Source organism: Crinia signifera, chromosome 4 (genome assembly GCF_055691185.1).
Source record: "Crinia signifera chromosome 4, ASM5569118v1, whole genome shotgun sequence".
In the NCBI taxonomy this organism is placed as follows: domain Eukaryota; kingdom Metazoa; phylum Chordata; class Amphibia; order Anura; family Myobatrachidae; genus Crinia; species Crinia signifera.
The window spans coordinates 66,773,806-66,798,813 of NC_139220.1; the positions used below are offsets into that span (position 1 = coordinate 66,773,806).

Sequence of the window (25,008 nt, forward strand, 5' to 3'; positions counted from 1 at the left end):
TAAAACCTTATTTATTAAGAGACTGTAATACAGGTTGTAAATGATGGCACAATAATATACTGAAAGTTTGTGGAATTATGAAAGTCAATAATATAAGTCTCTATTGAAGAAGATGAAGATGCTTGACAATTGAAAGAAATATTGCAGGATTGGTTGAAGAATTGGATGATTGGTTTCCAGGTTGAAGGATTGGATGAAGGATTTGGGGTGGGTGGTTAGTCGCACAAGAGCACAGTATTATGTTTCTGAATTTCTGTATTGGCCCCCTATTTTACTGCTGTGTAGGTTTATTACTCCTTATCTCAGGTGGGAGGGGTGTGCTACTACCAGACAAAGAAGAATGATATTTATAAAGAAAAGAAAAGCTTGTCGCTTAGTAGTGCACCTTAAGGAATTTAATCAATCATAAAAAGTAACCTTTATTGATATTTGGTTAAAATTGCGGAGTATAAAAACACACATATAAACATCTACTCTATGTGAAAAAACACCAAAGATTAAAAAGCTGTGTGTGTGTGCTTCCTGCACTTAATATAGCCAATCTTAAATTTAGAGTGGCCCGCGTCTTTTTGTGAATATCCAGAGATTTTTCCTATTTAACAATTGATGCTTCTCAGCTTTTATACTGGATACAAATTCAAAGTGATCTCTGCCCTTAACTGTCTGCTAGTTGTTGCTCGAGGAGCAAATTGACACTTTGTAGTTAAGTATTTGATACAATTTTAGTACATTGAATACATTTCCTGTGTGTCTTCCTATATATATTTGAGGAAGGGCACAGTGCTTTAAATGTCTCACTGATATAACCTCTATTACAATAGGTTAGGGAATAGCCAGGTCAGTGTGCTTGGTGCATTAATAACATATATTGGCAACCGTGTGCCCTTGGATTTTTTATATATATTTTGCGTGAAAAAATGATCAGATTTTCCTTGCAATATCAAAATCTTCTGGTGTGTATGCAGGTATAGTTGGTATTAAATCACCATTAGTTCACAAACTATTATTCTGATACACGTCTGTTATGCACATTATTATGGTCTATCAGAATAATAGTTTGTGAACTAATGGTGATTTAATACTAATTATACCTGTGTACACACCAGGAGATTTTGAGATTGCAAGGAAAATCTGACCAATCATTTTTTCATGCAAAATATATATATAAAAAATCTAAGGGCACACGGTTGCCAATATATGTCATTAATGCACCAAGCACATTGACCTGGCTTTTCCCTAACCAACTATAATAGAGGTTATATCAGTGAGACATTTAAAGCACTGTGCCCTAAAGATTTATGTGAAGGGGAAAGCTGTATAGTCATATCACGCTGTATCAGTATTGACAGAGAAAGCAGCGCTGCTGCAGACAAATCACTCTATAAAAAATCCAAGGGCACACAGTTGCCAATATATGTTATTAATGCACCAAGCACACTGACCTGGCTATTCCCTAACCTATTGTAATAGAGGTTATATCAGTGAGACATTTAAAGCACTGTGCCCTTCCTCAAATATATATAGGAAGACACACAGGAAATGTATTCAATGTACTAAAATTGTATCAACTACTTAACTACAAAGTGTCAATTTGCTCCTCGAGCAACAAGTAGCAGACAGTTAAAGGGCAGAGATCACTTTGAATTTGTATCCAGTATAAAGGCTGAGAAGCATCAATTGTTAAAAAGGAAAAATCTCTGGATATTCACAAAAAGACGCGGGCCACTCTAAATTTAAGATTGGCTATATTAAGTGCAGGAAGCACACACACACAGCTTTTTAATCTTTCGTGTTTTTTCACATAGAGTAGATGTTTATATGTGTGTTTTTATACTCCGCAATTTTAACCAAATATCAATAAAGGTTACTTTTTAGGATTGATTAAATTCCTTAAGGTGCACTACTAAGCGACAAGCTTTTCTTTTCTTTATAAATTGGATGAAGGATTGGATGATTAAAGAATTGGTTGAATTATTGAATGAGGATTATTGAATGAAGAATTAGATGATTGGATGAAGGATTAGATGGTTGGATGAAGGATTGGCTTATTGGATGAAGGATTGGAAAGTTGGATGAAAGATTGGATGATTGGATAAGGATTGGATGATTGGGTGATAAAGTCTGAGAGTCCTTGCTGAGTATGATCGTGGAGATTAACCATCAGGAATTAGGATGGAGATAATACCCCTTTGGGGGGCTAACCTTGTCCAGACCGTATTGGTGGCAGAAGGTTCCTTGGTATACAGGTAGGCAGTGGACGATCGGCAGGAGAAGAGAAGACTTTCACCGGAGGCGCAAGAACTGTAGTATTACCACAGAAAGCCAGGAGTGTGCAATGATGTTAAGGCATGGACATCATTGTACTGACTGCCGGTCTGTCCGGCCAGTCAGTACTTAAGAGGTGAGCTGTGCAGCTATTGGACAGCCAATTGACAGGCGGGAGTGGAGCCGCACAGTACTGGATGGAGAAACCAAAAAGATGGCGGCCGCCAGCGAAGGCGACAGAATCCAGCCGGCATTGAGTGTGCGCAGCTGCGCAGTCTGCCGGCGTTTCCAGCCAGGGCCTAATCAGGAACTGACACACATGGTGTCTCACATACACCACCCATGTCCTGTGTGTCACTGGAGCACAGCATACCACTGTCACCACGCGGTGACAGCGTGGACATCTGCACCCCACCAACACAAGGTACCGGAGCGGAGGTGAGCGCTAGGGTATGAGACACGCTGCTGCAGGGCCCTGAGCTAGGCACAGCATAGGGGGTCAGGGTAGCAGCCATGGTGGTCGTGACACACAACAATGTTCATGGGAATGAGGTGCACGAGTGACTCATAGGTGCTGTATAGTAAGTGCGCCCCACTCCTGGTGAATGGCAGTGTTACATCGGTATATCAATCCACTGCTAGATTGGTGGAGCATTAGCCAACCAGCTGTGGTGATATGTATTGCATGGAAATTGTATGGCATGCATCCACCCACCTTGGCACACGGGAGTGCAAGAAGAAGAGTGGATCGCCAAATCCTTTGCCATGGCGAGCTGGTGGAAACAATGAGAGGTGCTCCATCTGTATATAGGCTAGTATCCTCATATCCTGTTGGCCTTATTTGTTGCTACATGACACTGAGCACTATATCCCAGTTTGTTATCAATTTGGACTCCGATATCCTTTTCCAGTTCTGAAATACTCAAAGCAACCCCGCTTACGTTATAACTAGCACCGTGGTTATGTCTCCCAAGATGCATAACCTTGCATTTATCCACACTGAACCTCATTTTCCAATTTGTTGCCTACACTTCTAGTTTATTAATATCGCTCTGAAGTGAGGAGACATCATTGATTCCATCAGTAATTAGAACTAATTACTCTGCTCAGTTTTATGTCATCAGCAAAGATGGAAACTTTGCTGAGTGTACCCACCCCAATATCATTGATAAATATGTTAAATAAAAGTTGAATGTACTGTATGGAAAAGGAGGCATAGCCATGGCATAGCCCTTTTCTGAATTTGTACTGATTTCTACCCTTCAGATGTTGGAGGGTATGCATTGATAAAATTCCAAATAATAGGGCCTACACATTGAAAGTTTGCCATAGCAAGACTTTATTTATTTGCGAAAAGTGCAAAGTTAGTTTGCATCCAAAATGTTTTGAAAAATATGCAGCCCATAAATAAGTACTTACCTTACATTTACTACTGATTAATACTTCTAACATACTGTTAATACTTAATTCTTACCTATGTTGTTATTGGTTTTATTTAAATAAATTTGTGTTTTATTGCAACGTTGTTGTTTTTTCTCCAAAATGACTTAATGTATTGGCCTTTTGGGTAGAAAACAGCCCAATCTGCTTCTCAAAAATCGTTAAACAGAAAAATTAATTGCCACCAGATTTTTCTTAATTGGGATAACATTAGCCATTCCTCAAGAAATGTAAAAAAAAACATTTTGGGCAGGATACCAGTCGAACACTTAAAAAAAAAAAAAGTTCATATCACACCTTCGGCGAACTTGCACCCTATAATATTCTGCTTATAAACTCCACAAAGCTTGGGGCCGGATTCAGACCTGATCACTGGGCTGGAAATCTTTGGAACCCAGCGATCAGGTAAATGCTGCCTTGCCAGAATTTCCCTCGACCCTGTGCATGGTTGTGAATACGTTCACAGCTGTGCACACAGGGGTAAATCCATTTGTAATTACTCACCATCTAATGGATTTGCAGCCACCAAGTAAGTCTAGACATACTCAGAGCTGCGATGGCCAAGGGGATAAGGAGGCTGCTGCTGATGTCAGCAGCCCTCCCTCCCAATAATGGGGATCTGTCTGCAAATTTCCGGGCACCCCTAGAAATGCCGACATGCTGCCCATAAATGGACACTAGCTCTCAATCACCTTGCAAAATTGGGGGACCCCAAGCATGTACCGTGTACATGCATGGTTATTTGATAATTGCTCAGGCTACAAATTAGCAACCCACCGACAGTGACTGACTCAGACCCTCAGTCTGGGAATTGAACTCTTGATCTCAGTTCTGTGAGACAGTAATGCTTAGTGCAAGAAGGTTTCTATGAAGAGGTAGGGTTCTATGAAGAGGTTAGCAAAAACCTTGATAATGGAAATGCTGTAGATGTGATTTTCCTAGATTTCGCTAAAGCATTTGATACTGTCCCACACAAGAGATTGATTAATAAAATGGAGAACCTAGGATTGGGTGAAAATATTTGCAGATGGGTAGGGAATTGGCTATGTAATAGAAAACAAAGAGTGGTTGTGAATGGTGCCGTATCAGATATGATACCGGTACTAAGTGGAGTGCCCCAGGGTTCGGTTTTGGGGCCCATTTTGTTTAACATTTTTATTAACGATATTGGGATAGGGTTACTCAGCAATGTATCCATCTTTGCGGACGATACAAAACTTAGCAAAGTCATCAAATCATCAGAAGATGTCACCATGCTTCAAAATGATCTTGAAATTCTAGGTGAGTGGGCAAAAAAATGGAAGATGAGGTTCAATGTAGATAAATGTAAGGTTATGCACCTTGGGAGACACAACCAGTGTGCAAGTTACAACCTTAGCGGAGAGGAACTGGGTAATTCCATACTTGAAAAGGATCTAGGAGTCCAAATAGACAGCAATCTAGGATGTAGTGCCCATTGTAATGTAGCTACAAAAAAGGCCAACAAAATTCTGGCATGTATTAAGAGGGGAATGGAAACTAGGGACTCATAGGTAATTATGCCACTATATAAAGCATTGGTGAGACCTCACCTAGAGTACGGAGCACAGTTCTGGGCCCCACACTATAAAAAGGACATCATAGAATTAGAAAAAGTCCAAAGGCGAGCAAAAAAGCTTATTAGGGGAATGGAGAATTTAAGCTACGAGGAGAGATTAAGCAATTTGGGACTATTTACATTAGAAAAGAGACGTTTAAGGGGGGACATGCTCAACATGTACAAGTATATCAAGGGCCAATATAAGGAACTGTCACACACCCTCTTTTCTACTAGAAAGGAATCTGGGACGCGAGGTCATGAGTATAGATTAGAAGAAAAAAGATTTCATTCAGCTAGTAGAAATAATTTCTTTACGGTCAGAACAGTCAAACTCTGGAACTCTCTTCCCAGAGAGGTGGTAATGGCTGGCTCATTAAATGCATTCAAGGCAAAGTTGGACAAACATTTACTGGAGAAAAACATCCATGGGTACAAATAAGAAATATAAATTGTCTGTAAAATACCAGAACCTACCAAATCAGCAATGGATATCTATACCAGGTTGAACTAGATGGACGCAAGTCTTTTTTCAGCCTTACCTACTATGTAACTATGTAAGAATTCAGCATAACAATTTTAGATTCAGAAGCAATTTATTGACACAGTTTTAATGCAATACCTAAAGTGACACATGCTTTATTTATTTCAGAGGAATATGTGTTGAAGGAATTTGCTGTGTTATTGCTGGATTACTTGGAACTGGAAATGGGTCTACTTCATCAAGTCCAAATATAGGCGTCTTGGGAATTACTAAGGTAAAGTCTTTATTTGAACTAATTGTGACAAACAGCTAAGTGAGTGTAAGTGGAGTGGAGTGAGTATAAGTAAGAGTGAGTGGGTAAGTGAGTGTAAAAGAGCAGGGGTGGGTCTACATGTTCAGTAGGGCGGAGTGAAAAAACTGAAATTGAGAAATTCAAAATCGGCTAGTGTGGGAAAGTTGTGACTTGACCTGAATAAGAAACGTGCAAAAGCTTTTTGATCTGAGTCAACATCTTCTGTTCTGGCAAGAGGCCTGAAGCTTCACTTTTTTGGTGAAAATGACGAAAACTGTGAAGATGCTCCGATGTAGTTAAAATGATGTCATGATGTCTTAGAGTGGTTTATTAATATACTTTAGCTTAGTAAAAGATAGTACGAGCTTGTCCCAGTGCAAAGTGACTGACTTTAGTGGGAGAAAAAATCCCTGATAAATGACCCATTTTCATGGTTTCAATTGTGAATATGGGGCGAGATTTATTGGGTTTACCGTTTTTCTGAAAATGCGATTTTTTTTCTCAAATCGCCCTGTATCGCCGTTTTTTTAAATCGCATTTTTTTCCAGAAATCGCGTATTTAATGGCTGGCGTAATGCCGCATGAAAAGTGCAATAGACGGCGATATGGTGCGAATTGAGTCGATGTAATACGCCATAAAAGTGCGTTTTCCGGGTTAGGACATGTGCATATTTGTGGCCAACCGGAATGCGATTTACACCAATACACCTGATCAGCCCATACAACATGCTAACCTATTGGGCCACCTTAGTCCCTTGCAATACGCATCACACCCCCTATATAAAGGGGCGCAGACGCCATTTTACCCTTTGAAAGGGAGTAAGGCGTTTGAGATGGAGAGGAGAGGAGGATTGCTAAGGTGCAGAGGAGGCAGAGGGACAGCCAGCTTGGGCCCAAATACCCCAACCACTGGGAGAGGTAGGGGAGTGAGAGGCAGCACTGCCAGAGGCAGGACAGGGAGAGCCAGCATGCTCCCAGCAAGAGCTGCGCCAGGGAGAGGCCACATGGTGGAAGCTGAGCAGGTGGCTATGGAGGATGAAGAGGAAGCAGGCTCAAGCCATGTGTCCTCACAGGAGGAACAGAGTGCCAGGCACACAGAGGAGGAGCTGCAAGAGGGTGATTTTTCAGAGGTGGACTGGCCTGTGCAGGAGAAGATGAAGCAGACTTGGAGGTGCTGGGGGAAGAAGCAGGACAGGAGGAGGAGGAAGAGGGTGAGCCTGAAAATGTGGAGGAGGATGATGCAGCTCTTACAGCTAGTGGGAGGAAAGTCAGGTTCTCTTATGAGGAGAATATGGCCCTGGTGCGTGCACTCTTGCCCCTGTATGACCGCCTACTTGGTCCTCATCATCACCGCACAAGTGTGGCAAGAAAGAAGGGGATGTGGGACAATATCACCTCCGCGGTAAATTCAGTCAGCACACACAAGAGGAGTGTGCGCAACGATAAAAAGCGATATAATGACATAAAGCGCCTCCTCAAAGCCAAGCTTGCCCTGGAGAAGAAAGAGGCCTGTCGCACAGGAGGTGGACCTAGGCAGGAAGTCCGCTTTAAGGCCTATGAGAGGCTGCTACGCCGAATCATCCCACCGGAGGTGCTTCCCGGCATCCACATTGCCGACATAGACAGGCCCCCCACTCCACCGTCAACTGGTAAGTGTCCACACATGTCAATGTAACATTTTGCTATGTCATGTGCGCATGCAATTATGGTGGCATGCTTTATGTGTCCAAAATATTGCTGTGTGTGGAACTACATATCCCAGCAAAATCACATTTTGCTAGGTTGCATTGCTAAATAATGGACTGTGCATTTTGCTGGGTTATGTAGTTCCACAGATCCAATTAATGTGTGCTGTCCTAATCACTGTAGGGCTGCAGTGTACTTGATTGTTAATCCATATCAATCCTCTGGGTAGTTGGAAAAGCACTTTACAGTCACTTTTACATGTGTAATCTGATGGTCTTTCCTGTTATTAGCAAGTGGATTACAAATATCATTCAAAGTCATAATACAGAAATAACCACTTCAGTTCAAAGTCATCAAATTCCTTATGTAATCATATCAGAGGAAAAATGGGTACTTGTGTAGTTTCACGGCGCCAGTATGGCGCCGTGCATCAGATTCCCTTTGCGGGCTCGGTAGCTCGCTACGCTCGCCACGCTATTTAAAATCAACTCCATGCCAACATGGATAATGGGGGTATGAACTATCCATGTTGGCATGGAGTTAAGTTACTTTTTTTGACATATTTCGTGACGAGCGTAGAACCCGAAAGTAGCATACTGGCGCCGTGAAACTACACAAGTACCGAATTTTTTTTGATTTTGATAAAGTCTTTATCTGCAGTTGTGAAAAAGTGGCAGTTAGGTGCAAATGTTCATTATGGAAAATGTCCTCTTCTTTCAAACAGCTCCATCTCTGGAGTCCCAGCCTGCTGTTGATCGACATCAGCCAAATCCAATTGTTCACAATGTCCAGTCTGCAGGTGAGATATCATACTGTTACACAAACACATTGCACATTTCACACATGGCTGGCCCCACCACAGTAGCCTGTGCCAATTTATGCATAATGCATGAGCAAGACCTCACCATTCCAACTAAGGTAACATGACCCACCATACACCAATCTGCATAGCATACTTACCTCTGTTATCTCATTTGTAGGACCTTCACAACCGATGCCTGAACCTACGGATCCGATGCAAAATATGGACGACATGAGTGAAATCATCCTTGAGACGGTGCCATCGTTGGAACCTGCACAAAACCAAGCACACCCAGTCAATGAGGCCCCCTATAGTCACACAGGCAGCAGCCCCCAATCATTGCAGCCACCAACACACCCACTAGTGCGGAGGAGTTGGCGCAATCCGTCCATCTTTTCAAGGGGAAACAAATATCTTTTATGGAGGTGCAGACCACCCAACTAGAAAGCATTAAGGGGTATGTGCGTAACATAGCTCTGCAAATGAGACAAATTTCTCAAAGTGTGCGTGCTAATGTAGGGACACAAATTTGTCTTGTCTCCACATTAGACACATGCTTATCAGAAATTGCCCAAGCCATTCTGGGCCAAACTACTAATTTTAGAGCACTAAATGCCAATATGGTTGAACAGACCCAAGCTATTAATGGCCAAACAACTGCGTTGATGTCCCTACAAACGCAACTCAGCCTCAATGCAACTAGTTTGTTAGGTCAGCACCAAACCACATCTACCCAAAGTAGTAGTGTGTCCTCCACACTCATGAGTGGGTCCCCCACTACTCCCCTACGGCGTAGTATCCGTACTAGGGGTGGTGGTGCGACTTCTGGTAAGGGTGCTAATAATACCCGGCCTGTAGACTAAAATGATTAATGTTCTGTGCATTTACATGTGTATCATGTTCTGTTTTTTTTCCTTCACTCATGCCATGAATGTTCATGTTCAATTTTTATATGGTATGGCCTATGCCTAAATGTTTCAGCAAGTAAAAATTATTTGCATCCAGCAAACTTGTTGTCATTCTTCAGAAATTATTACCCACACTGTTCTTTAATGTATTGTCAAATAGTGACATTTTAGCAGACACGGGACTTTGGGTTGTGTGTGCTTGTTTGTCATGGAATTGTAAGAAAATAGTCACATTTGAAGGGGATAAGCATTGGGAATTGCATACTGTATGTAGGCGCCACTTGTTTTGGTACATTTCAACCACCTCAGATCAATGATCCATGTCACCTCCATCCATTAAGCCTATGTTAATTAGCATTTGCAAACATTTTTACACACAGAAAACTACAGTACTTATTTGACATTTTTATAGGTGTTATCATGTTGCCAGGCATAAAGTATGCTGTGGTGTGGCAGCTTGCAGGTGTTGCCCATTATTGTTGATCTGCTTCTGGGCAATTAACATGGACAGGGAAAAATGTAATGTTAACAATGTATGTGTGTTAAAGCAGTGGCGTAACAAGAATTTTAGCGCCCCCCTGCCGATAGCGGCAGCGCCGCACCCCCCCCCCCCTAGCCCTCCCACCCACCTTCCCAAGTGAGATTAAAACCCCCCAAACCCCTCTGTATGCCGCCGCTGCCGTCAGGGTCCTGGCCACAGCACATATCTTCTCCCGACTCCGTCTCCTCCTGCAGTTCTATAATGACCATCAGAAAATGGCTGCCCCCTAAAAGCAGACAGTTTTTAAGGATGCTAGAGGAGGCCCGTGCCTCCTCTAGCATCCCAAAAAACTGTCTGCTGTTAGGGGACAGCCATTTTCTGATAGTTATTTTTCATTAGAAGTGAACTGCAGGAGGAGACGGAGCCTGGACAAGATCTGCGCTGCGGCCGGGACCCTGAATGCGGCGGCACCGGCGGCAGCAGCATGCGGAGGGGTAAGGGGGCTGTGTAAGTTTACTTGGGTGGGAGGGCTAGTAACTATAGCCCCGCAGATCGGCGCCCACAGTCCCTCAGCGCCTCCCCGCCACCGCGGGGGCTGCGGGGCTATAGTTACGCCACTGTGTTAAAGGTTCCCCTTTACTAATCATTGTACACACAAAAATTACCTGTGAAATACTGAAGTATCATCTGTGTACGAACCACATCCTCCCTCCGTGTACTTCGCACTACAACATCAGTAGTTTGTGCTTCCTGCATGACTGCTGCAGTGGCGACATCTACATAATTTGGTTGACCCAAAGCTATGTTATGCAGCATGCAGCCTGGACAACCAAAACCACTTTGGCAGGGTGGTATAGCAGGGTTGCCGACCCTCCCGGAATTTCCGGGAGTCTCCCGAAAATCGGGTCCCCCTCCCGGCCACCCGGAAGGGTGGGCAACCATCCCGGATTCAGGGGGGACCCCCGCTGACCCCCGGATCGCGGCATTAAAATGCCGCAATCCTCGGGTCTCAGAGGAGGGGGCGGAGCTAAAATGACACAATTGCGTCATTTTAGCCCCGCCCCCTCCACCGAGATCCATGAATTCGCTGGATTACCAGCATGGGATGGGGGCTTAGTGATGTCACGCTTAAGCCCCGCCCCCTGAGCTCTACTGAAACTCTCCTCTCCGGGCTTCTCCCAGAGAGGAGAATAAGAAAGTCGGCAACCCTGTGGTATAGCAGTGTACCTGCTGACCTGTCCAAACACCGAAATCTGCTTTTCAGCACCCCAAAGGTGCGTTCCACTACATTGCGGGTAGCAATATGTGCAGCATTGTAGCGGTGCTGTGCAGGGCTTTGTGGGTTCCGCAGAGGTGTCATGAGCCACGAATGACACCCATATCCTGAGTCACCTAACGTGTAAAGGGATTTGTGTGGTCACATATCATGTGGGTAAATTGCACATAATAGTAGCAGCCTATGCTATATTGTTTGGTCTGGTATAAACAATTACAAAAAAAAATGACTCTTTAATATAAGGTTACACACATGGATGTTAAAGGGAAAGACATAGGTTAGCAAACATCATGTAAACAGTGGTAAGTGACTTACCAAGTAGCCAGCCCTCTGGCATGGTGTGGTTGTGGAAACAGTCCCAGAGAGCTGAGTGCCGCAGGATATAGGCATCATGGCAGTTCCCGGGATAGCCTGCAACCACACTGAGAATTCTGAGGTTGGCATCGCAGACCACCTGCACATTGAGGGAATGTCCTGCGATTCACATAGACATGTTCCCTCACGTGCGGGGCCCAAATCCCAATGTGGGTGCAGTCTATGGCTCCCAGCACATTTGGAAATGCTGAGAGCCAATAGAATGCCACCTTCAGGTCCTGCCACTCGGACTCACAACGTGTCTGCAGCCAAGACACTAAATAGTTGGCTCTGGGCATGGCCAGCAGTGAGATGATGTGTCTGTAACCAACTGTGTCTCCGACTCCATGTCGACTAACAGTATATGTTCAGCAGGCAGAAGCTGGGCTCATAGGGGATGCAAGATGTGGGCTACGGGCAGGGCTCAGCTCAGACTTTGGCCACTGAGTTGGAGGGAGTGGAGAGACAGGGAAAAGATCCCTTTCCTGCACAAGCTGTAATGTCACTGTAGTGTATCTTTTAAAGTGTAGTCATATAGGGCCTTATTCTGGTCGATGCGTAATTTTCCGAATTCTTTCGGATGGCGTTTTTTAGCCGTCTGCGCATGCGTTGGCAACGCTATGCGCATGTGCCACGCAAGGTCTCTGTACTCGTTCTCACTAATACCGTACAGAAATGTGCACCGCATTCACTCGTGAAATATCGGCGTAATATTCGCGTCATTCAGAACTACACAGGGGCGTAGTTTCAAAGTGGGCTAAACTGGGCCTGTTGTTGATGGCCACGCTGCCTGCTCACCTCCCAATGGCTGGTCTCTGGTGAGGGGCACATAGGAGGTGCTGGAGTCCAGGCGAGCTAGGAGGCCCTGATACTCCTGTTCTCCCTCTGATTGAGAATCAGACATGTTTGCAACACCATTTTGTTTTTTCTAGCACACCTTTATATACAAATTTCTGTCATTGGCGTACATCAGCCACACCTTGCGTTCTTTGCAGCAGCGTTCCGTACGGCAGCGTACACCGTGCGGCACTTAGGCCACGCCCATACCAGCGGACAAACAAAAGTACAAAACCAGGCATACTTTCAAAGTCTGATTTTGTACTTATTGGCAGATTTGAACACCAATAAACACCTACAACTTTGGCCAGACATAAAATCTATATGTGAATGTTCATTTCTACTGTGCACTTGTTTGGTATGTACAACAAATGACACTAACCCATTCCATATGTTCATCCAGTCCACAACTCATGCATTAGTAATCACTGCTTGCATCCAAATCACATATGATAGGCCTATAAATATTGCCTTGATGCTAGGTACATAAATGGCACCATGGGAAAGGGAAAAGGTAAAGCACTGTTTTGTATGTTAGTGGTGTATTGCTTTCTGACCACTAAGGCAGTGGCGTAACTATAAATTTTGCTCCCCCCTGCCAAAAAATTTGTGGCGCCCCCCCGGACTCCTCTCCAGAGTGTTTCCCCAGCGTGTGACGTGATGACATCACACGCATAACGTAGAAGCTGAAGCAGGATAGAAGAAGAGAGACCAGCAGACACTGCTGCTTCCCTTGGCTCCGACGCATCCCAGGCCGCCCCAGCATGTCCATCCTGTACACAGTAGCCAATAGCCGGCTCTGTGTACAGTCAATTGAATCAGTGGAGGATCATGGGTCATCTCTGCCATGGCCGCACCCGCGCTGTGGCTGACTCGCCTCCGGTGCTCAGCGGCAGGCAGCAGCATGTCAGTGCGTCGAGTGGGTGCCGGCGCCCCCAAGAACCCGCTGTGGCTTGCTCCCCCAAGCGGCAGCTGTGGCTGCCTTACAGTAGTTACGCCACTGCACTAAGGCTGACTAATGTCGTACCTTGTACAGATATGTGTAACTGTATATTGTGGCACACTATTTCACCTGTTGTTTTCAGCCATGTTTGGTGATTACATTGGTTTTCAAACTTCTTTCACCCTGTCTGTTTTGAATATACTAAGTACTGCCAAGGTTAGCTCAGCGATGCCAACCTACAGCAAGTGTTGTTTGGCTATGCAATGTTTTAGCCGTTTGTTGTGGCGCATACACGCTGTTAATGTTAAAATGATCAATAAAGTTATTATAAAATTTCACTGTGAACAACCAATTACAGGACAAGATTGGTTGTATTGTGCCATTGCTAAGATGGCGGCCTGCATACTGCACACCTAGAATTACCCCTGGACTGATATGGCACAGGTAGCATCACCCCTGGACTGATACGGCACATTTAGCATCACCCCTGGACTGATATGGCACACTTAGCATCCCCCCTAGTCTGATACGGCACACCTAGCATCACCCCTGAACTGATATGGCACAAGTAGCATCACCCCTGGACTGATACGGCACATTTAGCATCACCCCTGGACTGATATGGCACACTTAGCATCCCCCCTAGTCTGATACGGCACACATAGCATCACTCCTGGACTGATATGGCACGCTTAGCATCACCCCTGGACTAATACAGCACACTTGGCAGCACCCCATGAATTATACGGCAGATTTGGCTTACCCCAGGAATTATACGGCACAGATGGTGGCACCCCTGACCTGATATAGCACACATGGAATTATACGGCACAGATGGCGGCACCCCTGGACTGTTACGGCACACATGGCGGCAGGCATGGAATTATACGGCAGACAAATTCCTGCAGTAAAAATAAAAATGTGTATTCTTTTAATTATAAAAAAGAGCAGCACACCTTACTTAGCAACACCCCATGAATTATACAGCACTCTTGGCTCACCCCTGGACTACAGCGCATTTAACAGCCCTTGCAGTAAAAAAAAAAAAAACACCTTAATTTTATTTTCATTAAGAAAAATGGCAGCTCCCCTGGTCTGATATGGGACACATGGGGCACCCCTGGAATTATACGGCACCCATGCGGGCACCCCAGGACTGATACAGAACACATGGGGGCACCCCTGGACAAATACAGCACACATGTGGGCACCCCTGGATGGATACAGCCGACATGTGGGCACCCCTGGACTGATAGTACTGGTAGCCAGTGGAAACAGCAGATTGGAATTATATACTGCAATAAATACTGGTAGCCAGTGGCAACAGACTGGAATTATATACTGCAATAGGTACTTATGTAATATCTGGGCTCCCGTTTTTCTTATGAGACCGCCTCCCCTCGCGGGGCTCGCTGCGCTCGCCACGCTTCGGGCACGGTGGCTCGCTGCGCTCGCCACACTATATAAAATCAACTCCATGCGTATTTGGATAGTAGGGGTATGAAAAAATGGGGTGTATTTAACATGGGAGCCCAGATAGTACATAAGTACCCTGCAATAAATACTGGTAGCCAGTGGAAACAGCAGACTGGATTTTTATATACTGTGATAAATAATACTGGTAGCCAGCGGCAACAGCAGACTGGAATTATATACTGCGATAAATACTGGTAGCCAGTGGAAACAGCAGACTGGATTTATATACTGTGATAAATAATACTGGTAGCCAGCGGCAATAGCAGACTGGAATTATATACTGCGATAAATACTGGTAGCCAGTGGCAACAGCAGACTAGAATTATAAACTGCAATAAATAAAATACTGGTAGCCACTGCCAGTGGCAACAGCAAACTGGAATTATATACTGTGATAGGTACTGGTAGCCAGGGGCAACAGCACACTGGAATTATATAATGCAATAGGTACTGGTAGGCACTAGCCAGTGGCAACAGCAGAGAGCAGACTGCAGCAGACACTAGGCAGTGCAGGGCAGGCAGTGGCACTAGCAGCACCAGTGGACTATCACACTGTGACTGACTATACAGGAGCAGACTCAGCAGAGGCAGGCCCCAGCACAAAGGAGAGACAGAACACAGCACCAGTCATCCTTGCAATGGTGATGTCTTGATCACTGAGCAGAGACACAGTACACAGCAGCACAGGCCCCAGCAGAGACCACACACAGCAGCAGCACATCCTTCCCTACCCTTCTCCGAGATTGGAGTGAAGATGGCGGCGCGAGGTTGCAGAATTTAAGGGTTCCGTGATCTCACGAGAATCCGACGCCGGGCGATGACGTTTTGCCCGTGCGCCCGGATTCGAGTCAGGCGGGAAGCGCCGAGCGCTGCTCGTATCCGGGCCCGGATTGATGACGTCCGTGCTGGCTCGGATCTGGGGAATCCGAGCCCGCACATCTCTAATATATATATATATATATATTGTACTTGCAATAAATTTGCACTTTTTCACTTTGCTAAATCCGTGAGTGCTACCTTCATTGCCTATAGTTTACTCTAGTTATATACAGCAGCAAATGGCTTCACCAGCGAGGAGGCATTAAAATATACAGCAGATGCACAAGCAGACTGGTATACAAGTGGTTAACAACAGTGCACATATACTGAAGTGGCCAGGTAGTACTGGCTGGGCAGGCAGCCACTGGCAATGCAGAGCACACACCAGAGAGCAGAGCAGACAGTGGCATTAGTAGGCACTGGCAGTCGCCCCAGCAGCAAAAGAAAGAAAGCTCCTAAGTTCTAACCTAACTAACCTAACAAAGCTCTGCACACAGAGTCTGACTATCCTTTCCTCAATTACGTTTTGCCCACGCGCCTGGATCAGATTCAGACGGGAAGCTCAGAGCGCCGCTCGGATTCACACTGTTCATGCAGACTTAGATCTGGGAAATCCAAGCCTCCACATCTCTAATTTTTTTTTTTTTTTTTTAATGCATGTAGCCCAATTTTGTTTATGATTGAATGTGGGAAAGGACAGTCCAGAGTCAAGGATGACTAGGCATTAAGGGGTTTATTCTAGTTCATTCTTTCTGACAAAATCCTTCTTAGGTGGACAAAACCATGTGCACTGCAGGGGGGCAGATGTAACATGTGCAGAGAGAATTAGATTTGGGTGAGTTTTTTTGTTTCTGTGCAGGGAAAATACTGACTGCATGTTTTTTTTTTCCATCAATAAGTTTTTATTGACACAGGTTTATATATGGGGTACAGAAATGAAAAGGGGGAAACATTGGGGGGGGGGACTGCAATCGGAGGTGAGGACAATATAAGACAGTAATAATTTATAGGCTAAAGGTGGTTGTTTGTCCAGACGTGGCTGAGGGGAAGAGTCTTGTACCCTCCCTTACAGTTGTATATGTGTGCCAGGGAGCCCATTTAGAATGTGGCGAGGAGGAGTTAGGGGAGTGGGGCTGAAAACCGGTTTCCATGAGGAAATGGTGGTTTATTTTTAGTATAACCTGGAGAAAAGGGGGGGGGGGGAGGGCTGTTTCCAATGTTGAGCTAGGTTTGCTCTTGCAGCTATGAGGATGTGTTCGAGTACATATGTTTTCCCAATCGGGAGATCCTGTGAATATACATGGAATAAAGCTAGGAGTGGGTCAGGGGAAAGGGTTAGTTGGGTCACTTCAGAGATGAGTTCAAATACCTCTCCCCAGTATGCCCTGAGCTTGTGGCAGGACCAGAAAATATGGTAAATGGTACCTATATTTCCGCATTGTCGCCAGCACATATTTGAGCACGCTGGCCAGAAGGTGTGGAGGCGATCTGGGGTTAGGTAGAGGCGATTGATCAATTTGACGTGCATCTCCGAGTGGTTGAGGCAGCGGGACATTGTGTAAGAGGATAGGAATATCTTACGCCATTGGGGTCCGGAGAGCTGAATGCCCAAATCAGATTCCCATTTTTTATGGGCAGGAGATTTAGTAAACTCTGCGGGGGTTATGAGTGAGTTGTACCAGAAGGAGATATCCCCTCTGGAGAGTGTCTGGGAGGGTCGAGAAAGGATCGTCTGGTGGCGGGGGTCTATAGTGGGGCGGTTGGAGAAATGGGCGTTCCACCAGTGCGCCACCTGGAGATAGTGGAGGTACTCGTGGGGAGGGAGAGAGTATGTTTCTTGGAGGTAGGGGAAAGGTCGGATTGAGTTGGCGTCAACTATATCTCCTAGAGCTGTGATCCCACTTTGTTTCCAAAGGTTGAGATTGAGGTTGGGTATTAGTCTCGCCACGGTAGTGATGGGGAGGGTAGTGATAAGGGAGGTAGAGGTGCGTAAAATGGACAGCAATTGGTCCCAGACAAATAAGGTAGCAGACGTTGTTGGAAGAAGGGAGGGTAATGGGGGCCTGATGTGTTTTGGGATCTTAAAGAGGTTGCTAAGGGGGATATTGGGGGAGTGATATTGTTCAATGTCTGCCCAGGCCCTATGGGTAGGACTTTCATAATAATGTTTGGATGGGGCGAGTAGGCAGGCTACTTGGTATTGAGACAGGTCTGGGAGGTCGAGACCCCCATAAGCTCTAGGGATTGTCATTTTGGAGAGGGCCATAGCGGGGGGTTTGGATGCCCAAATGTATTTTGTCAGGATAGAGGTGGCCTGTTGTAGAGCTTTTTAGGGAAGACATAGGGGATAGTGCGGAACAGGTACATTAGTTTGGGTAGGAGCGACATTTTAAATGCCGCCCTCCTACCCATCCATGAGATTTCGTAGGCCGACCAAGATCTGGAGAGTGATGTAAGGGAAGTTAGGAGGGGGGAGAGGTTAACATCAAATACAGACGGCATATTAGGGGGGATGTGAATACCCAAGTATTTTATGGAGGTAGCTTGCCAGTTGTAGGTGTAAGTGGCTTTCAGTAGGGGTAGATGGTCTGTAAGGTTGATCGGCAGTGCATCAGTCTTGGATGTATTAAGTTTATAGTAAGATTCGGCACTGTATGCAGTTAGTGTCTCGTGGACGTGTGGGAGTGTATGGATGGGGTCTGTCACGAATAGTAACACGTCGTCCGCGAAGAGGCTTAGTTTATGCTTGTTGGGACCCACGTGGAGACCAGGGATATTAGGGTTTTTGCGGATGGCCATAGCTAATGGCTCAATGGAGAGGACAAAAATTAGGGGTGAAAGTGGGCAGCCCTGCCTTGTGCCATTGATGATGTTAAAGGGGGAGGAAAGAAAGCCATTGCTGAACACCCGGGCCGAGGGGGAGCTATATAATGACATGATTGATGATAGTATACGGTCCCTGAAGCTGAAACGAGATAGGACTTCCCGCATATATTGCCAGTTAAGGCGGTCAAATGCCTTTTCGGCATCGAGTGAGACGAGAAGGAGATCTTGTGTAGCAGATAAGGAGTCTATTAAGTTAAAGACTCTCCGTGTATTGTCCGGGGCCTGACGTCCCAGAACAAACCCCGTCTGGTCCGGGTGTATCAGCAAGGGCAGGTAGAGGTTGATTCGGGATGCCATTCGTTTGGCGAAGATCTTGATATCACTGTTCAGGAGGGCTATAGGGCGATAGTTTTGGCACAAGGCAGGGTTCTTGCCGGATTTCGGAATGGTAATAATTCTGGCCTCTAACAGTTCATGGGGGGCGCGTCCCAGTGAGGAGAGTTCGTTGAACAGGTCAGTAAGATAAGGGGAGAGCAGGTCGCTAAAGGTTTTATAGAAATCTGTAATGAACCCATCTGGCCCAGGGGCTTTATTGCGCAGGAGTGACTTTATAACCGACTGGACCTCCAATCGGGACCAGGGGGCGTTTAAGAGGTCCAGTTGGTCCTTGGAGAGAGAGGGAAGGTGTAGGTCTTCTAGGAAACTATGGATAGAGGCAGGGGTGGGCTGTGGTGTGGAGGGATCTTTGGAAAGGTTGTATAATTTGGAATAGTAATCTGCGAACTGGTTAGCTATATCTTTAGGGTTATGTATTTTCTCTTTGTTGGGGGATGTAATGTATTTTATACGGTTTCTAGATTGCTGGGCGCGCAGTTTCCGGGCTAGCATTCTGCCCGATCTGTTGCTGGCTAGGTAGAACCTGTGTCTTATTCTGTTTAAGGCCGATTGGGTACGGGCAAGGAGCAATTTCTGTAGTTGGCTCTGTACCGAAGCCAACTCTACCTTCAGGGAGTTAGAGGGGGCCACTTTATTTCTGGCATCCAGTTCTATTAATTTAGTCTCTAGGGCTTTTTGGGTTGCGGTGGCATTTCTCTTCAGAGTTGCCCCAGCTTGAATAGCAGCCCCTCTTGTGACCGCTTTGAAAGCGCACCAGTGGTTAATCACCGAGGTATCTGAAGTTTTATTGTTGGACATGTATAGTTCCATTGATTTTTGAATGGTACTTTTGGCTGCTGGGTTTGACAATAGGTGGGGGAACAGGCACCAGGGCCTAGGGGGGATTCTGGAGGGTTGAAAGTTCCAATGCCACACCACTGGAGCGTGGTCAGACCACGTAATTGGGAGAATGTCCACTCCTACGGAGTGTTGGAGGGACCACTTATCGCAGAGAATATAGTCAATTCTCGAGTAGGTGTTGTGAACTTGGGAGTGGAAGGTGTATTCCCGTCCTGTGGGGTAGGTTGTTCTCCATGTGTCGTACAAGTCAAACTCTGAGAGGAGGTTACGAAAAGCTGTTGATTGATTGTCTGTGTGAGATTGGTGGCTAGAGGGGAGGTGGGATTTATCCAGGCGGGGGTCTAGTGCTAAGTTAAAGTCTCCCAACAATATCAGAGAGCCCTTTGTGGTTTTTTGTAAGAGGGTAAGGAGTTTACGGAGGAAGGCCACTTGGTTCGTGTTGGGGGCATAGTAGAGACTATTGTCGTGAGTCTGTCCTCCAAGAGGCCAGTTATGATCAGATACCTGCCGTTTTTATCAGCAGTCTGGGAGTGACAGGTAAAGTTGCCATTTCTGTTAAACAGAATGGCAACTCCATTACGTTTGAAGGGTCCATTGGCGTAGAAAGCAGTCGGGTAGTTGGAATCCCTAAATGTGGGTGGCCGGGGTGAGGCGAAGTGGGTCTCCTGGAGGGCCACAATGTCCGCTTTCTGTTTGTGGAAGTATGACAATGCCATTCTGCGCTTATGTGGGGAGTTCAGCCCTTTAACATTTAGGGAGATCAACTTAGGCATGGCAGGGTGTTAGGTAGTGCAGAGAGGTTGTGGATACATCCATGGAGGAGGGGCGCAGAAAAAAAAGGGGGTAGGTAGGGGGAATGCAGTCCGAGGGGGGGGGGGAGCTTGAGGAGGATAGTATGTTGACAGGAGAGGAGGTACAGGGATAGGAAAAGAAAACAAAAGGGTCCAATAGCTAGGACCCGCATAACTACTGCAGGGGACAGGAAAGGCAATTTTGTGCAGTAGTATATGAAGAGGTTGGGGGTGGTGGCCTGGCGACTCCGGGTATAGAGCGGGAGGAGATTGGCCACCCCTCCAGTAACGACATTTTTAACTAAACAAAACAATTAATATAAGATATAGAATATAACATATAAAATATAACAGTCCACCTGAGAACTCAGGGGGGGAAACCAGCTATAACATTGGTAAATTCCTGTCAAGGCTGCGGGTGGTAGTGAGAGAAAGGGTCCCCAGCCAGTGGGGAGTAGTAAACTGTAAGAAAATAACGGAACCTTAAACAGGCTAACAATGTGCTGCTACAAACTGTGAGCAGCAAAGTCCCAGTGCTCATAGACCTGCACCATTGGTAGATAATGAAAGGTGATACTTATCATTGAAGCCTCAACCCGCAGTGGGGAGGTGGTGGAGGTCCGTTGGCATGGGAAGTCCATCTTTAGGCAGAGGTGGTGGTAGTCAGGAGAGGGACATCAAGTGTCGGCCCATTCCTGGCAGAGAGGTTGTGGGTGCTTCTGCCCCTGGGGGGCAGTGATGGAGATGTCCCACTCTAGCAGGAGTTTCACCCCGGCATCTAGGGATGATATTGTATAGGTGGTGTCTTCATGTGTAATGATTAATTTCACCGGGAACCCCCACCTGTACCGGATCTCGTGATTGCATAGTGCCAGGGTAACAGGGGCAAACGACCTTCTACTGGCCAATGTTGCGGGAGAGAGGTCTTGGAACACTTGGAGGCCTCCTAGTGTATCTGAGAATTTTGCATCCCGGGCCGCCTTTTGTAGGCGTTCTTTCACTGTAAAGAAGTGGACCCGAAGCAGGGTGTCTTTGGGCAGGTCGGCTGAGATCGTTTTGGGTCTTGGTAGGCGGTGGATACGATCGATGAGGAGGTCCTTAGGATCAACGGAGGGGAGGAGCCGACGGAACAGTGCTGTGGCATAGCCTTCAAGCTCAGCGTTGGTCACCGATTCTGGGATGCCTCTGATCTTAATATTGTTCCTTCTGGATCTGTCCTCCAGATCAGCTAGTTTGGTTTTGTACTGGTCCATCTCAAGTTGTTGGCGATCATAGGATGACACAAGAGCATTGTGGGATGTGACCAGTTCCTCCATCTTCTTCTCCAAATGGTCTGTTCTATCGCCAATTGCCACTAGCTCCGTTTTAACCTCCCGAATGGCCAGTTTGAGATCTCTGGCCAATTCAGCCTGGAATGCTGAAAAGACTTGGCAGAGTGACTTCACCGTCACCAGTTCATCTGATTCAGCATCTATACCTGCTATACCAGAGGGAGGGCTAAGCTCTGGTTGAGCACTCGGGTGGGTGTACACTTGTTTCAGATGGCTTGGTTGTAGTTGGGGGGTTTGGGGGGATTTTCTAGCAGGCATGTTAATCTTGGTAGGTGCGGCCTCCCTAGGCCTCTTAGGGGGCATGACGGTGGTAGGCACTTTTTAAATATGTGGAGAGGAAATAGAGATCAGGCACTGTGGGGGTTCATATAGCAATTGTGTTTTCACATGGGGGTAAGCGGCTGTAGTCGTCACGGAGTGGTAGCCATGTAGTGACGGCGGTCACATTAAGCTCCGGCAGATGGCTTTGGCAGGGGGGGGATTGAGGAGAAGGGATGGGGGCAGAATGGACTTTGTGGGGCCCAGTCAGCTGTTGTCCCCAAAGGGGAGAGAGTTGCCTCAGCACACAGCGGGGCTAGTTCAAGGGGCCCAGGCACTCCTGTTCAGGTGGAGAAGTGAGCTCCGCGATGTGGGGGAGGTAGGGTGTAGTGAGGCACAAATTGAGGGCGATTAGTGTGGCCCCTGAGGAGAGGGGTAGTTCATATGCCGCAGTCAGTGAGGGTCACAGGTTAATGTTAGAGACCTGGGGGGGTAGATGGCGGTCACCACGTGCGCGAGTGTGGCGGCAGTGGCTGAGGTATGGAGCCACTGATATAGGGGAGAGTGTCCCCCGTTAGGTGTACCCTGGATGGGGTGGCTCACCGCACACGCTGGTGTCCCTCCGGTTCTGCGGGGTTGATGTGGCAATGGCGGCGGGTTTCAGGCCTCCGCCTCTGCCTCCGGCGTCCAGGCTCAAGCAGGGAGGGTGAGGGGGAGATGGAGAGGTCGGGCTGAGCGCCGACGGGCAGCAGGCAGCGTTGTAGGGTGGTCGCGGGAGGGAGGCCGGGGCTCACCTGTAGTCCGCGTCTCCCTTCGCGGCGATGCTCCGAATCCGGCTCCAAACTCGAGGCCCCGGCTTCAAACCCCGGACCAGGCCGCAACCCGCGGCAGCTCTCAAAAGTGCTGCCCGGCTCCGCCGCCGTGGACCGGAGTCACCGGGGGGTGTCTGCTGCAGGGTGGATAGTGGAGGCAGGGTCCGATGGTGTCTGGAGGGGTCAGGAGAGGCTAAAAGCCGCAGCTACACCGGGAGCTCTTCGTAAACGCGTCCTTCCAGCAAGCGCGCCAGGCCACGCCCCCCTGACTGCATGATTTTACACTGCAATATAGATCTCACTTTGAAGAAAAACCCCACCCAAATCTAATTCTCTCTGCACAAGTTACATCTGTCCCACCCGCAGTGCAGATGGTTTTGTCCATCTAAGAAGGATTTTGTTAGAAAAAATGAACTAGAATAAACCCCTAAGTCAGCAAGCTTTTGGGGTATGATTGATTGTTGAGTTCTCCACAGTGATCGAGCTTGGTAACTATTAGTTGGAGAAGATTCAATTATTTCTGTTTTGGAAATAATAAGTTTGAAGTGGCTAAATGACCTCCAAGATGTAATAGCAGAAAGGCATTCAGGGGCAGATTTATTAAGCTCAGTGAAGTGATAAAGTGTCTGGTATTTATCACCAGCCAGTTTAATATATATTTATATATATTAATCATTTGCTGAATGTATTTCTACAATGAGCATTTGCTGATAGTGGAGGCACCATTTATGTTATGTTTATGTATAATACATTGGTGTGGAAGGTTAAAAAGGAACACTTATTAACCTCAACCACAGCTGTCAATCAAAACCCAGCTGTGCCTCGAGGACATGTATTAGGCATCAAGCAGGGGGTGCCGTGAGGTTAGGGTGGGAGAACAGCTGATCTCACGCTGATCAGCTGACCCCTCAAAGACACTATAAAAGAGCTAATGGAAAGAAATATGTCCAAGAGAGGACATATAGAAGTCTCCCTGTGTGGGGCACAAGCCTTTGATTTAAAATTTAACTTTTAATAGGTATGTGTTAAGAAATCCCTCAAATAATATATTACAATAAACATAGAACATGCAGCTGGACAAACGTGACAATAACAACAATTATTTACAATTGGTAAGAAAGCAGTGAAATATTAGGGCTTTCTAAATTTATAGTATCCCAGGATATCTGGATGTAATTTTTAATTTATATACAATGTTGTATGTTATCCTGGTGTCGATACAATTCTAACAGTCTGAAATCAAAGAGAGGGGTGTTGGTGTCAGAGTGGGCTCATGCAATGGGGGACACATCACTGATAATTGCTACAATAGCCATATCCCTTCAATACATGAGCAAGACACACTAGATTAAAGGCGTTTGTCTGAGTCTTAATCTTTTGTAATAATTTCTTTTAACAGCAAACAGAAATATCATGTAAAAAGTGTGTGGCAGACACTGTGAGAAACTGTTAAACAATGTAGCAGAAAGTGTCTGTAGTTTGAGCAAGGTCTATGACCTCTCTAGATAAAACTCTGTAGAGGTAAGGACAGTGGTAGGTTTGCAGATACTTGAGTTGTATGTACACTCTGGGTGGCTGCTGCCTACGCATGTAACCAATGGTTTAGTGAATGCGTAGTTGAGCGGACTCAGGGTGTGTCACAAGTATGGTAATTGTGTGAAAGATGGGTTTCTGCTGTTGCCGCAGGTAACCCCCCTCACCCTGATGTCAAAGACAGAGCAGAGTCAGAGGGTGGAACTGGTGGGAATGAGAGAACCTCTGAATAGGGGGGAGTGGAGGAGGATATAGTAAAGTTGGTTCACTGTGTCCCTTCGTGAAATGCTGCTGTCCCCTGTGTACAAGTATTATTATTATTATTATAATTTTATTTATAAGGCGCCACAAGTGTTTCGCAGCGCCGTACAAAGGAACAATACAGGGAGACAAAACTTGGCATAACATTGAATAAATAACAAAAATACAGTACAAATAAAGAGCACCACAGATCAATACACATTACAGCTTAAAGGTAAGTAGTGAGGACCCAATCAACATACAACTAGAGGCTTGAGGCCAATGATGGAGATGAGTATGAATATGGTCACTGAGTGTTGGAGTAAAGGAGAGCTGTGAGTG

At 46.1% G+C, this 25,008-nt stretch overlaps 1 protein-coding gene across 3 annotated transcripts in view; it reads left to right on the forward strand.

The window, feature by feature from the left end:
• SLC23A1 (solute carrier family 23 member 1) overlaps window positions 1-25,008 on the forward strand; it is a 514,139-nt gene that overhangs the window by 280,906 nt on the left and 208,225 nt on the right. For all 3 annotated transcript variants that reach the window (XM_083181818.1, XM_083181819.1, XM_083181820.1), the window contains exon 9: window positions 5,934-6,039. In XM_083181818.1, the coding sequence (XP_083037944.1) occupies window positions 5,934-6,039 (106 nt within the window). The remainder of the gene's footprint in view (window positions 1-5,933; window positions 6,040-25,008) is intronic.